General features: G+C 38.4%; 1 protein-coding gene and 1 long non-coding RNA gene across 10 annotated transcripts in view; one reads left to right on the top strand and one right to left on the bottom strand.

Annotated features, from left to right (window-relative positions):
• LOC114223325 (uncharacterized) overlaps positions 1-11,646 on the bottom strand; it is a 95,736-nt gene that overhangs the window by 60,579 nt on the left and 23,511 nt on the right. The gene's annotated exons all lie outside the window — the stretch shown is intronic.
• TUT7 (terminal uridylyl transferase 7) overlaps positions 1-11,646 on the top strand; it is a 65,739-nt gene that overhangs the window by 34,524 nt on the left and 19,569 nt on the right. For all 9 annotated transcript variants that reach the window (XR_003612124.2, XM_028122219.2, XM_028122221.2 and 6 more), the window contains 9 exons: positions 102-252; positions 2,097-2,183; positions 2,740-2,840; positions 4,736-4,793; positions 9,024-9,127; positions 9,806-9,895; positions 10,296-10,409; positions 10,583-10,660; positions 11,274-11,451. Coding sequence is in view for 8 of the 9 variants with exons in the window: in XM_028122219.2 (XP_027978020.1) it covers positions 102-252; positions 2,097-2,183; positions 2,740-2,840; positions 4,736-4,793; positions 9,024-9,127; positions 9,806-9,895; positions 10,296-10,409; positions 10,583-10,660; positions 11,274-11,451 (961 nt within the window). In the remaining variant the exon portion in view is untranslated. The remainder of the gene's footprint in view (positions 1-101; positions 253-2,096; positions 2,184-2,739; positions 2,841-4,735; positions 4,794-9,023; positions 9,128-9,805; positions 9,896-10,295; positions 10,410-10,582; positions 10,661-11,273; positions 11,452-11,646) is intronic.

Below are 11,646 nucleotides of genomic sequence, written 5' to 3'. Positions count from 1 at the left end.
AAGTCAGAGTAGACTATGGACTTTTAAAAAACTGATTCAGGACCCCTTTATTTGGCAGAGTTGTATATTATGTCTTGTTTTACTTTGCCACCTTCCTGCAGTCTCCTACGGTTGTGTGCAGCTTATGCAAACGAGAAGGTCATCTCAAGAAGGACTGTCCCGAAGACTTCAAAAGAATTCAGCTGGAACCTTTGCCACCACTGACACCCAAATTTTCAAATATCTTAGATCAAGTTTGCATCCAGTGTTATAGTAAGTTAATAACATTTCATTTGTCCAAGTATTGCATTGACATTTGCTTAAGAGTCCTCTGAATCACTGACCTGTTAGCTCCATCACTGGGCCCGGGTCTGTTCCATTCTCCACCGTGTCAACAGAGCTCTATGTACTGCCTGTTCCAGTTGAGACCCACAGTAAACAATTGTTGAAGGAAAGACAGGGAAGGAGGGAGGATCTTTTAGGTCTAACGTTGGAGTACTAGCATTCCCAACTGGTGTTCCTTGAACGGTTTTCCTAAGTGAAGTTAATAGTATTTCATGGCAAGAAGTACTCCAAGTAGTGAATGAGTGTACCCTCGGCTCCCTGCTGGAGAGATTTGCAGGGCACGTTAGCATAATAAAGGCCTTGAGAAATGTTATGGAAAAGAACCTATTTAACTCTTTATCCCAGCATTTCCAAAACTTGAGCATAAAATACTTTAACACTAATTAATAGACCCCTAACAGCCCTTTGAGGAATACCAGTTCTGGGAAGCAGTGGTAGACAGAGGGTTAAAGTTAAAGGGAGAACACTGAGGAGAGGCAGGCCGCTGTTGAGATGAACTTGGTGCATCACAGTGTCAGAAGGCCCTTACTTGTTAACCAGTGACTGAGTCGCTTTTAAACCTTTTTGGAGGTTATAAGCTATGAAAGGAAACTAGATTCCCCTTAGAAAATAAAATATATGCACATGCTTACAAACTTCCGTGTTCACACTCTGGGGCAGTTCCCTGAGGGCTACCTTTATAGAACCGGGGGTTTATGAAACCTCAGAGCAGAACCATTGTTCAGATTTGTTTCTATTTCAGTAGCAGCTCCTGGGAACAGACTCTTTTCTTTCTTTCTTTCTTTCTTTTTTTTTTTTTCATTATTTTTGGGGGGTATAATACAGTATTAATTTTTTATTTTTTTCCTTTTTTAATTTAAATTCAATTAATTAACATAGATCGTATTATCAGTGTCAGAGGTAGAGGTCAGTGATTCATTAGTTGCATATAATACTCAGTGCTCGTTATATCACGTGCACTCCTTAATGCCCATCACCCAGTTACCCCATCCCTACACCTCCCTCCCCTCCAGCAACCCTCAGTTTATTTCCTATGATTGAGTCTCTTATGGTTTGGCTCCCTCTCTGATTTTGTCTTGTTTGATTTTTCCCTCCCCTTCTCCTATGATCCTGTTTTGTTTCTTAAATTCCACATGAGTGAGATCATGTGATAATTGTCTTTATCTGATTGACTTATTTCACTTAGCATAATAGCCTCTAGTTCCATCCACGTCATTGCAGATGGCAAGATTTCATTTTTTTGATGACTGAGTAGTGTTCTGTTGTGTGTGTGTGTGTGTGTGTGTGTGTGTGTCTGTCTGTCTCTCTCTCTCTCTCTCTCTGTATATATATGACATCTACTTTATCCATTCGTCTGTTGATGGAGATCTGGGCTCTTTCCAGAGTTTGGCTCTCATGGACATTGCTGCTATAAACATTGGGGTGCAGGTTCCCCTTCAGATCACTACATTTGTATCTTTGTGCAATTGCTGGGTTATAGGGTAGCTGTATTTTCAACATTTTTGAGGACCCTCCATGCTGTTTTCCAGAGTGGCTTACATTCCCACCAGTAGTGTAAGAGGGTGGGAACAGACTCTTTTCAAAGAAAGACATCCTCTATTTTATAGTACTAATGCTGTCTACCAAAAAGACATAAATTAGTCTAAAATTTAGACATAAAATTTAGTTTTCTTTTTAACTTGTTAGATTTTGTTTTATAAAAAATGATTTTTTTCCCCAGAGAATGTGAACAATCTTTGTTTCTTAATGTTTTCTTTTTTTATTTTAAACAGAGGATTTTTCTCCAACTATTTTAGAAGATCAAGCTCGTGAACATATTCGTCAAAACCTAGAAAGTTTCATAAGACAGGAGTTTCCAGGTAAATAACTTTTTACCTTTAAGAAAAGAAAGGTAGGATGACCTTCCTTCAGAATGAGTACCTGTGTTATAAGCACATTAACTTTGAGAATGAGAAAGGATGGTGGTGGTGGGGATGGGGCTTTAGTTACCTTGTGGTGTCTGTTAACAGAAATCCCACACTGAGAAAGACAGTAGCAGTGTGGGATTTCTGTTTACAGACACCACAAGTGAAATTTCATTTTGTGTTATTTTTAAATCTCTAAAAAAGTGAATATTTAAAAAGCATTAATAAATATATTGATGTGATCCACATTTTCCTTGAAATATCCTTGCATTTAAGAATAAAGTTTGGCACTTGGTAATCTTTCACACCATATGCAGATTTTATTTATTTAAAGTAAATTTTGAGAGAAAAGTTTGTAATAAATGACTGGTTAATAAAAGAACATAATTATGATGAGATTCATATAGGATAGTTAACAACTGGGTATTTTTTATTCATGAGAGGGCCGTTTTAATCAGAAAATTAAATGTACTCAGGTAACTAGTTATTACTTTTCATATATCCCTAACAGGAACTAAACTGAGCTTGTTTGGCTCCTCCAAAAATGGATTTGGGTTCAAACAGAGTGACCTTGACGTCTGTATGACAATTAATGGACTTGAAACTGCAGAGGTACAGTGACCACATAAAACTTGAATTCGCTGTGGCAGTGTGATTTGACAATCTTGACTGACAGTGCAGCTTGTAGTTTCCAAATTTATAAGCGCATATGATATGAAGTACATCATTTGGCACAGTCTCTCTGGTCAAATACTTAAGAATCTTAGAGGTAAACATGAGGAGGTGCCAGGGCTTGTATTTTCAACCTATAGTACAAAGCGGATTTGAAAGCAGCCTGTGGGAACAGTACAAAGCCAAACCAGCCCCTCCAGTGTCCATTGGCCAGTAGGCGGACTTTGATGCACACACCCACATAAGGCTTTTTGAAAAGTATTTTAGGAGGCAGGCAATGTGGTTTTCTGAGACTTGTTTAGCAGGCAGGCTAAATGTGGTACCATGATAAGAGCGCTAAACGTACAGTTCAGAGACCCAGATTCAAGACAAGCTTGGTTTCATATGTCCGTAAACATGTGGTCTTTGGTTGATAATCTATAAAAGGAAAGAGTACCTTCTGTTCCTCTTGCCTCAGGAGATTGTTGTGCACATCAGCTAGGATCATGTATGTCAGGAGTCAGCAGCGTACGGCCCACAGGCTAAATAAATCCAGCCTACTGCCTGTTTTGTCAATACAGAGCACAGTCCCATCCCTCCATTCATGAAGTGTTGACAGCCTGTGCCTCACTCTATAACGACAGCGTCGAGTAGTTACAGCAGGGTCATACAGTTTGCAGAGCAGAAAAGATTTGCTAGCCCCTGACAAATATGAAGCCTTCATAAAATATAAAATACTACATAAAGGTATAAAGTCTGAGAATTGCAAAGTCCCTTTTATTTTTTTATTGTTTATTTTTTTAAGATTTGATTTATTGGACAGAGAGAGACACAGTGAGAGAGGGAACACAAGCAGGGGGAGTGGGAGAGGGAGAAGCAGGCTTCCTGCCAAGCAGGGAGCCCGATGCGGGGCTCGATCCCAGGACCCCGGGACCATGACTTGAGCTGAAGGCAGATGCCTGACGACTGAGCCACCCAGGCGCCCCTCTTTTTTTTATTTTTAACAACAGCCCAAACACTGTATAGCCAAATGAGTGAGCTGCTGTCACTCAAGATCTTTTTATGTCTTTCCTTACTTTCAAGTCTTTGTCTTTTGAGGATGTATCTGATTTGGGAAAAAATAGCCAAAAGTTATCTACCCTGAGTTTGGTGAGTAAAGAGGATAAGCAAGATTGGGTCCAGTATATGGAATTACCTAATTGTGCATTATCAATATTGAATTTTTACATGGCTTGGAAATGAGCTTTATGGGCATTTCTGAAGGAAAATTTCAAATACATTCTGGGATGTGTATAGCCATCAAAAGGGTTTATGTTGTAAAAGGTAAGCCCAGTGTTTTTAAGTATAATTTACTTGAAACATTTGTATTTGCTGTATGACTTTCATTTGTGCATTATGCACAGTCCTATGGAGAGATCATCTGCGCTTAATCACTTTCCACAGCAGTTCCTCAGCTCTTAACTAAACTATAATGAAAGTCCACCCATAATTAATAAAATGGGGCACAGAAGCTCCTTCTTCTTTATTCTGGCACAGAGGGCCCTTCTGAATAACGGAGTTACATAGAGGGGAAAAATGGAGGTCCTCACTTGGACAATGGTTCAGACTTTTCTGGGGCATCTGATTTCAGCCTCTGTTGTACCTCCAAAAACAATTAGTAAATAGGGTCTATGGGAGTTTTTGTATCCTTAGGCTATTTCCTATGAATACTGACCAAGGCTTGCCTAAAAGCGAAAAATGTATATGGAATGAGTTGAAGTTAATATCATTATTTCTGAAGGTAATGGAAACTATCTGTAACCAGGTTTGGAACCTGTCTTCCCTTTTTGAGTCAGTATGTGCAATTTTTGTTGCAGGGGTTGGACTGTGTACGAACTATTGAAGAATTGGCAAGAGTCCTCAAAAAACATTCAGGTACCTCTGCAAATTTTGTCTAAAAATATTTTTGTCTTTTTTATTAGTGTTTTGCATACTTAAAATTTATCAATGCCAATGAAACAGTATAGTAGGGCATCTATAGCACATTTGCAGTATCGGTGTCTTTAAAAAATTTTGTGTGATGAAGCATGATAAAGCATGAAAGACTGAGGTAATCATTGTGTGCATATTGTTGCCTAGCTTAGTTTTATTTCAAAACAAAGCATATACCATACAGGTAAGAAATTTTGGAAACCCGTTTTGCTGTATTGACTTGTATCCGTCCCAATGTTGCTGGAATCAGTGTGAAGCAGAGCGGAAAGCACTGGGGTTATGGAGTGTATTCGTAGCTATGCTGCTCGACAATTGTATGCAACCCTGAACAGTCATTTAACTCTACCTGATCTCTTTTTCTCTCACCAATAAATTTAGAAAACTGAACTGGGGCACTTCTAAATATTTATAGCTGTAAAGTGTACAGATGCTGTACATTGTGCACAGTGGTGACATGCCATTAACATATTCTTTGGCTGTCAGGGACAGCTATGGATGCTATGAACAGTGGGAATAATGTGGTTCAGCAAATTTCTGTGCTAGGAGCTAGGAATGAAGGTGAACACAGTATGGTCTGTAATCCCACAACACTTCCATGGTCTGTCCATGCGATGCCGCCTTTTATCTCAATCAAGAGTAGACTTAACATTAACGTCATGAGTACACACATATAGCTACACACAAACATACACCTTGGGTGCTACCCCCTCCTTTTTTTGTACTTTTTTATTCCCAGGAGTTTAAATAAAAAGGATACCATGTTACTTAAATAACAAGAAAAACAATGTTAATTTCAGTTTATTCCCTCTGAAAGTTAACCTAGAACATTAGCATTTTTTTTGAGGTGCATTGGTAATATTTTTTGGTCACTGAAATACACATTCTCCTCACTTGGGAATTTTACCTCTAAAGATCATGAGCTTTTTAAATTTTTTTTGAAGATTATGCAGAGAAACTAAATTGCTAAGTTGCCACAATTATTAATTATTTAGTACTGAGCTAGATTTTGACTTTTTGTTTTGAAATCATTTAAAACTTAGAGGAAAGCAGCAAACATTGCATAACAAACTCTGTGTATCCTTCATTCAAATCCACCAGCTATTAACATTTTACTACATTTGATTTATTCTCTTTCTTGCTTGCTCACAATTTTTTCTGTACCATTTGAGATTAAACTGCAGACATGTTCCTTTCCCCTAAATATAGCAGTGTATCTATCTTAAGAACGAACCATATTAAAAACAGGTCATTTTTAGACTGAAAGGACTTATACACACAGATAATGGTAATGGAACACAGATTGCATGGAACAAGGATCTAATAATAGCTAAAGGGCTATGATTGAAACCTAATATCTTTAAAACAGTCCCCACCTGTCTTATTGGGTACCTACTGTGTGCTCAGCACTATATTGGGCACTTAGGAATGGTGGAAAAATAAAATAAGTCTGTACAAGTCTTTTCCTTGGGCAACTTTCAGATTTAAAGAAAGGGGAGGTAATCTGACAGACCATGTAATAATGTAGGGTAAGTATTCATTTTTCAGAATGAGTCAGAAGCTATTATAAGTATTTAATAAGTTCTGAAGAGAGAGAGACTCTGGGAAAGAGTTGCATAGGGGAGATTCATGCAGGAGATGGGTTTATTCTGATCCCAGGTGATGATGAATCGGATTCGAGAAGGATCTTCTCCCAGAAGAGAAGTCATTCCTGAGAGTACATATATGTGAACATGAGAGTTACTGTAGTATATTTGGGAGGACAGTGGGAGGATCAGTACATTTAGAGAGGAGTTTCGCATGGTTCCTGCTACTAGATGAGGTAAAGTCTGTAGATATTTGGAAACCAGTGAAGTTTCTTCCAAAAGAGCAGCAACCCAATAAAAACAAAAAACTTAAGCTTTTTTGGCAGCTGGTAGAGTCTCTCAGGGAGGGTATAATCTAAGTGAATCTAAGGGCAGGAGGACCTTAACCAGGTGCTAATGATCCTAAAAGGAAAAGAATAGGAGAGATTTGGTACCTACAAGTAGGAAATAAGGGTTCAGACTGATGTTTGGGTACTTGAGAAATGGGAATGTTTGTAGAGGACACCACGTGGAGGTGTGTAGTTTGCCATGAAGGTATAATCAAGAGTTAAAAGTCCAGCAAGCAATTAGAAATATGGAGTTGTCAGTCAGGATTGAAGAACAAAACAATTTTGCATTGAAATCCTTGAAGAGAGAGAGACCAAGAATAAAACAATTCTAAGGGATCATTTGAGAGAAGTTAAGGACTAAATTTCTGTGGGTAGAAATTAAGAAAGGACACTGAAAAAAGAGCCATTGGAATGACAAGAACCAGGACAATGTGCTGTGAATAAACCGTAGAGGACAGACTGGTAATGGGCAACAGTGTCAAATTCTAGAATGGGAAGGAAATGGAGTGTAAGGCATCTAATTTAGACACAGTATAGCAGAATAGTTGGTGGGGGTTCTGGAATCGGATTCTCTTGTTTTAAATCTTGTCTCCCCACTTGTTGGCTGTGTGTTCCCAGAAAGACACTCAACCTCACTATAAGTGCTTGGTTCCTCATCTACAAAGTAGAATAACAATAATAGCACTTAAGGTTAAGAAAGATGTACATTAAAGTACAGGATCTAGCATATGCCAGGTATTCAGCAACTATGAACTTCCTTGCCACCCCCCCATCAGTAAAAGTTAGACCTCCTCTGTCTCCCACACAGATTTTTTTTTCTGAATTTTTTTCTATCATCTACGTACTTTTCTCCTGAGCTCTGGATCACACCACTTAGCTCTTTGAGAAGAAACTCCAGCTCCAACTCAGAATGAACTCCTCTTTCTCTTTACTGCCTTCCTTCTGCTGCAACCTCCACTACCTTCCCTTCCTTCTGAATCCACTTTCTCCGTTATTGACATTGACATCCTTGGAATCACCAAAATGGGTGAAGCGATAACTAATTCATCCTAGTATAGGTTCAGTAGAAGTTTGGAGTTGGTCACACCTACGTGCAAATTTTAGCTCTGCAACTTACTATCTCCATATTCCTAAGCAAGTTAGTATGTCTGGCGCTTTGTCCTCTCATCTGTTGGATGAGGGTGAACATTCTTAGGAGGTAATGTTTGTGAAGGATTCTGGGTGTGCAGGAACTGGTAGTTCTTACTCTTATAGCCCTCCTTCTTCTCCCTTATCCAACCCCCACCCGTCTCCACTTCCTCTACTGCTTACCTCCGCTTCCCTAGCCCATCCAGGTATACATACTCCGAAGCATGTCTTGCTGCTTCTCTGCATCCCCATGCCACCAAGATTGTTGAGGCCCAGACAGATCATTTTTCATAATGGTCACCCTGCCCCTCTGGCAGTTGTGTCCAGTCTGTCCATTGCCAGGGGCGTTGTCCAGATAGATGTGGTCAGTGATTCTCCCCAATGAACTTATATAGTTCATTGTTGTCTCTTTGTCTCTAAGGATAATTCTTAGCAGGATGATATATATGTTCTCTCTTTCGGTTCTTCCTGGTTTCTGCCCCACCTCCTATCACTCATTATTCCTTTCCCTCAAGTCTACTCTACAGCCTTCACAATTCCATGGAAGTTCTCAAGCATGCCCTTCTGCTTTAGGTGTCTGCCCTGTCCCTGTGTACTTTTCGTTGCCTGCTAAATCCCCTCAGCCACCTCTATCTTTACCTGTCACTCTCCTTTTTCAAAGCCTAATTCAGGCAATTTCCTCCTCTCCTATCAACGTTGATTCCTCTCTTTTACTGTCTTAACTTCTAGCTCTGTGGTAAGTAATTTTTGTTTCGAGGATTCAGATGATTGCCCCAAAAGCTTTTCTCTATATTAGACATAGTCAGGTGGAGAGAATAGGAAGGGTCCACGTAGCCTGGACTCTGTAGTAGTTTCTTCTATTCTGGGGATTATCAGACTGACAGCCCTACACACGCACACGATCCAGTGAGCTCCTGGAGGGCACTGGCTGCCTTGTTCATTCTTGTTCTTCAGATATCGATGTGTTTAACTAATATAAACTTTGCCAGAAGAGTCTTCCCAGATGTTGAATAACAGAATTGAGTAGTTCTAGTGACTGCAGTGAAACAGGCCAAAGTTATGCTGGAACATTAACAAGAGTAGCTCACGGCCCAGCTGCTATGTATAACAATACTATCTTATTCCCAACCTAGGTCTGAGAAACATCTTGCCTATTACAACAGCAAAGGTGCCAATTGTAAAGTTCTTCCATTTGAGAAGTGGTTTGGAAGTGGACATCAGTTTGTATAACACACTGGTAAGATTTTCTCTAGGCTTTTTCTTTAGGGAGATCGAGGGGAATGAATGTCTCTTAATTTACAAAATCTCAAGTAGAATTAAGCCATTTATTTTTATCTTATTCATTCTTTTAATCATTATTTAGGAGAGCTTGCTGTGTGCCTGGCAGTGTTCTGAGACTGGGGATATAACAGAGCGTTGTTAGTATTTATTTAAAATGAGGTCAGAGTGGCAGGTGCTTTTAGTTTGGCTTGAAATTTTTTTTTTTTTTAAGATTTTATTTGTTTGAGAGAGAGAGTTCATTTTGGAGTGTCTGTCTGTCTTTGGTCTCATACTTGGTTTGCTTTGGGGCTTTATGGACCTTCTCTGGACCCTGGGGGCATTCAGTTTAAATGATGCCAGGGTGAGGTGGGGGACTCTTAGCATCTGCTTAGACAGAACTATCTTAATAGCCCTTATTTCTAGGAATATTCAGACTAAGGACATATTAACATAATGGAAGTTGTGAGCTCAGATGTCATTTATAATTCTTATTATCTCGTAAGTTAATGAAGCTCAGTTTTGGAGAAAAAAATATTACTTTCAGTCTAAATGTGTTCAACCTAAAGTGAATTACAGTGTAAACCTTTTCAGAATATTCCAGCCTAAAACTTTTTCTTCTAATTGATCCCTTATAGTGTAATTTTCCTTTTAACAGGCCCTTCATAACACAAGGCTCCTATCTGCTTATTCAGCCATTGATCCCAGAGTGAAATATTTATGCTATACCATGAAAGTATTTACAAAGGTGAGTATACTTCCTGTTGGGATTCATCAGGAAATTTCACTGCATCTTCAAACCTAGTTGAAAACATAAGTCTATATTTTTTAAAGAACCATGGCCATGTTAAATGCTTCCTTTAACTACTTTGGGAAGCCTGCCATGGCAAGCTAAAATTTTGTCCTCTTAAATTTTACATATGATAATCTGATCTTGCTTGTGACTGATGGTTGGGTTTTTCTTTTGTTTTTGACATCCTTTTGGTTGGTCTTATTTGTTTTTGTTGGTATATTTTAGCATTTGAAGGTGTTATTTTTACATTAATGCCCTATAGAAGCACCTAACTTTTAGTGATAATAGGGTAGCTGCAAATTTAGCAGAAAACATTGGTGATCTTTCCTTTGTTCCTCATTTTCCTTTCCTCTAGATGTGTGATATTGGTGATGCATCTAGAGGCAGCTTATCATCATACGCATACACACTTATGGTGCTATATTTTCTCCAGCAGAGGAATCCACCAGTCATTCCTGTTCTTCAAGAGGTATTAGTAAAAGAAATTGTGTTGCTCATCTGTAAAGCTGGGTTGCCTTTGAGCCCTCTTCCTTCTCTAATATCTGTGGTTCTGTAGTTAAATATTTAACTATTTTCCTACAAGTTTTTGTATCAATGCATTAAATTTGTAATCCATACTAATAGTTTAAAAATTAATTTCAGATATACAAAGGTGAAAAGAAACCTGAAATATTTGTTGATGGCTGGAATATTTATTTTTTTGATCAAATAGATGAACTGGTACGTATTTTAAGAGTAAAGATTTTTTTACATCCTTGACTAAAAGTTAGCTGTACTATGCTGTGATGTAGTGGAACAACTATATTATCACCTGTTATATTTATTTATATTATGATAGTAAAACACTAGCATATATAGATGTTCCCTCTGAAGTTGAAAACACTTTTATTAAGCCAGGTGAGTTTCCAGGGACTGTATCTAGGATTTCTTTAATGCCTGTCAATTCCAAATGGTTGTGTAACTTTATTCCAAGTGAACAAATATTTGCCAAGTGATTTTCAGAGTTTGGAAAGGCTTTCATTGAGTTCAAAGATCTAATAACCCAGGCATCATCAAGGCTCTTAAATTTATTTCCAGATTCTTCCACAAACATGCATTCTGGAGTTTGACATTTAAAACCCTGAGCTCTCCCTATCTTGAAGTCACAGGGTAGAGATTAATAAACTCATATAAATGGTATTTTTAAATGTGAAAGAAAAGTTATGTTATTATGTTTTTATTTAAATTCCAGTTAATTAAAATAAGTCCAAACTTACTCCCTAAGATACAAATGAAGGTAGATATTAACACTTTACTATAGAGCATGATATCTCTTGTTCCCTTCTATTTCTAGCCCATCTATTGGCCAGAATATGGGAAAAATACAGAATCTGTTGGGCAGCTGTGGTTGGGACTTCTTCGATTCTACACAGAGGAATTTGATTTTAAAGAACATGTTATTAGCATCAGGAGAAAAAGTCTGCTTACAACTTTTAAGAAACAGTGGACCTCAAAATACATTGTTATTGAAGGTACAAATAAAATGAAACTTAAAATGGAATAGAATATAGAGTTTGAACTTTGAGGGCATTGTTTTTCATCCCTGCAGAGCTCTTGCAGAACGGCAAGGAGCCACTGGTTGGGATGGGCGGCACAGCCTTCCACAGCAGCACACTTGTCTCTTTCCAGCATAAAGATGTATTTTTAAGTGACCCACGTCCTCCCGT

This window comes from Eumetopias jubatus, unplaced genomic scaffold (genome assembly GCF_037043125.1).
Source record: "Eumetopias jubatus isolate StellerSeaLion01/CBP00866 unplaced genomic scaffold, mEumJub1_p1.0 scaffold_15, whole genome shotgun sequence".
Taxonomy (NCBI): domain Eukaryota; kingdom Metazoa; phylum Chordata; class Mammalia; order Carnivora; family Otariidae; genus Eumetopias; species Eumetopias jubatus.
The sequence above is the reverse complement of the archived record's forward strand: the minus strand, read 5'-3'. Positions and strand labels throughout refer to the sequence as shown.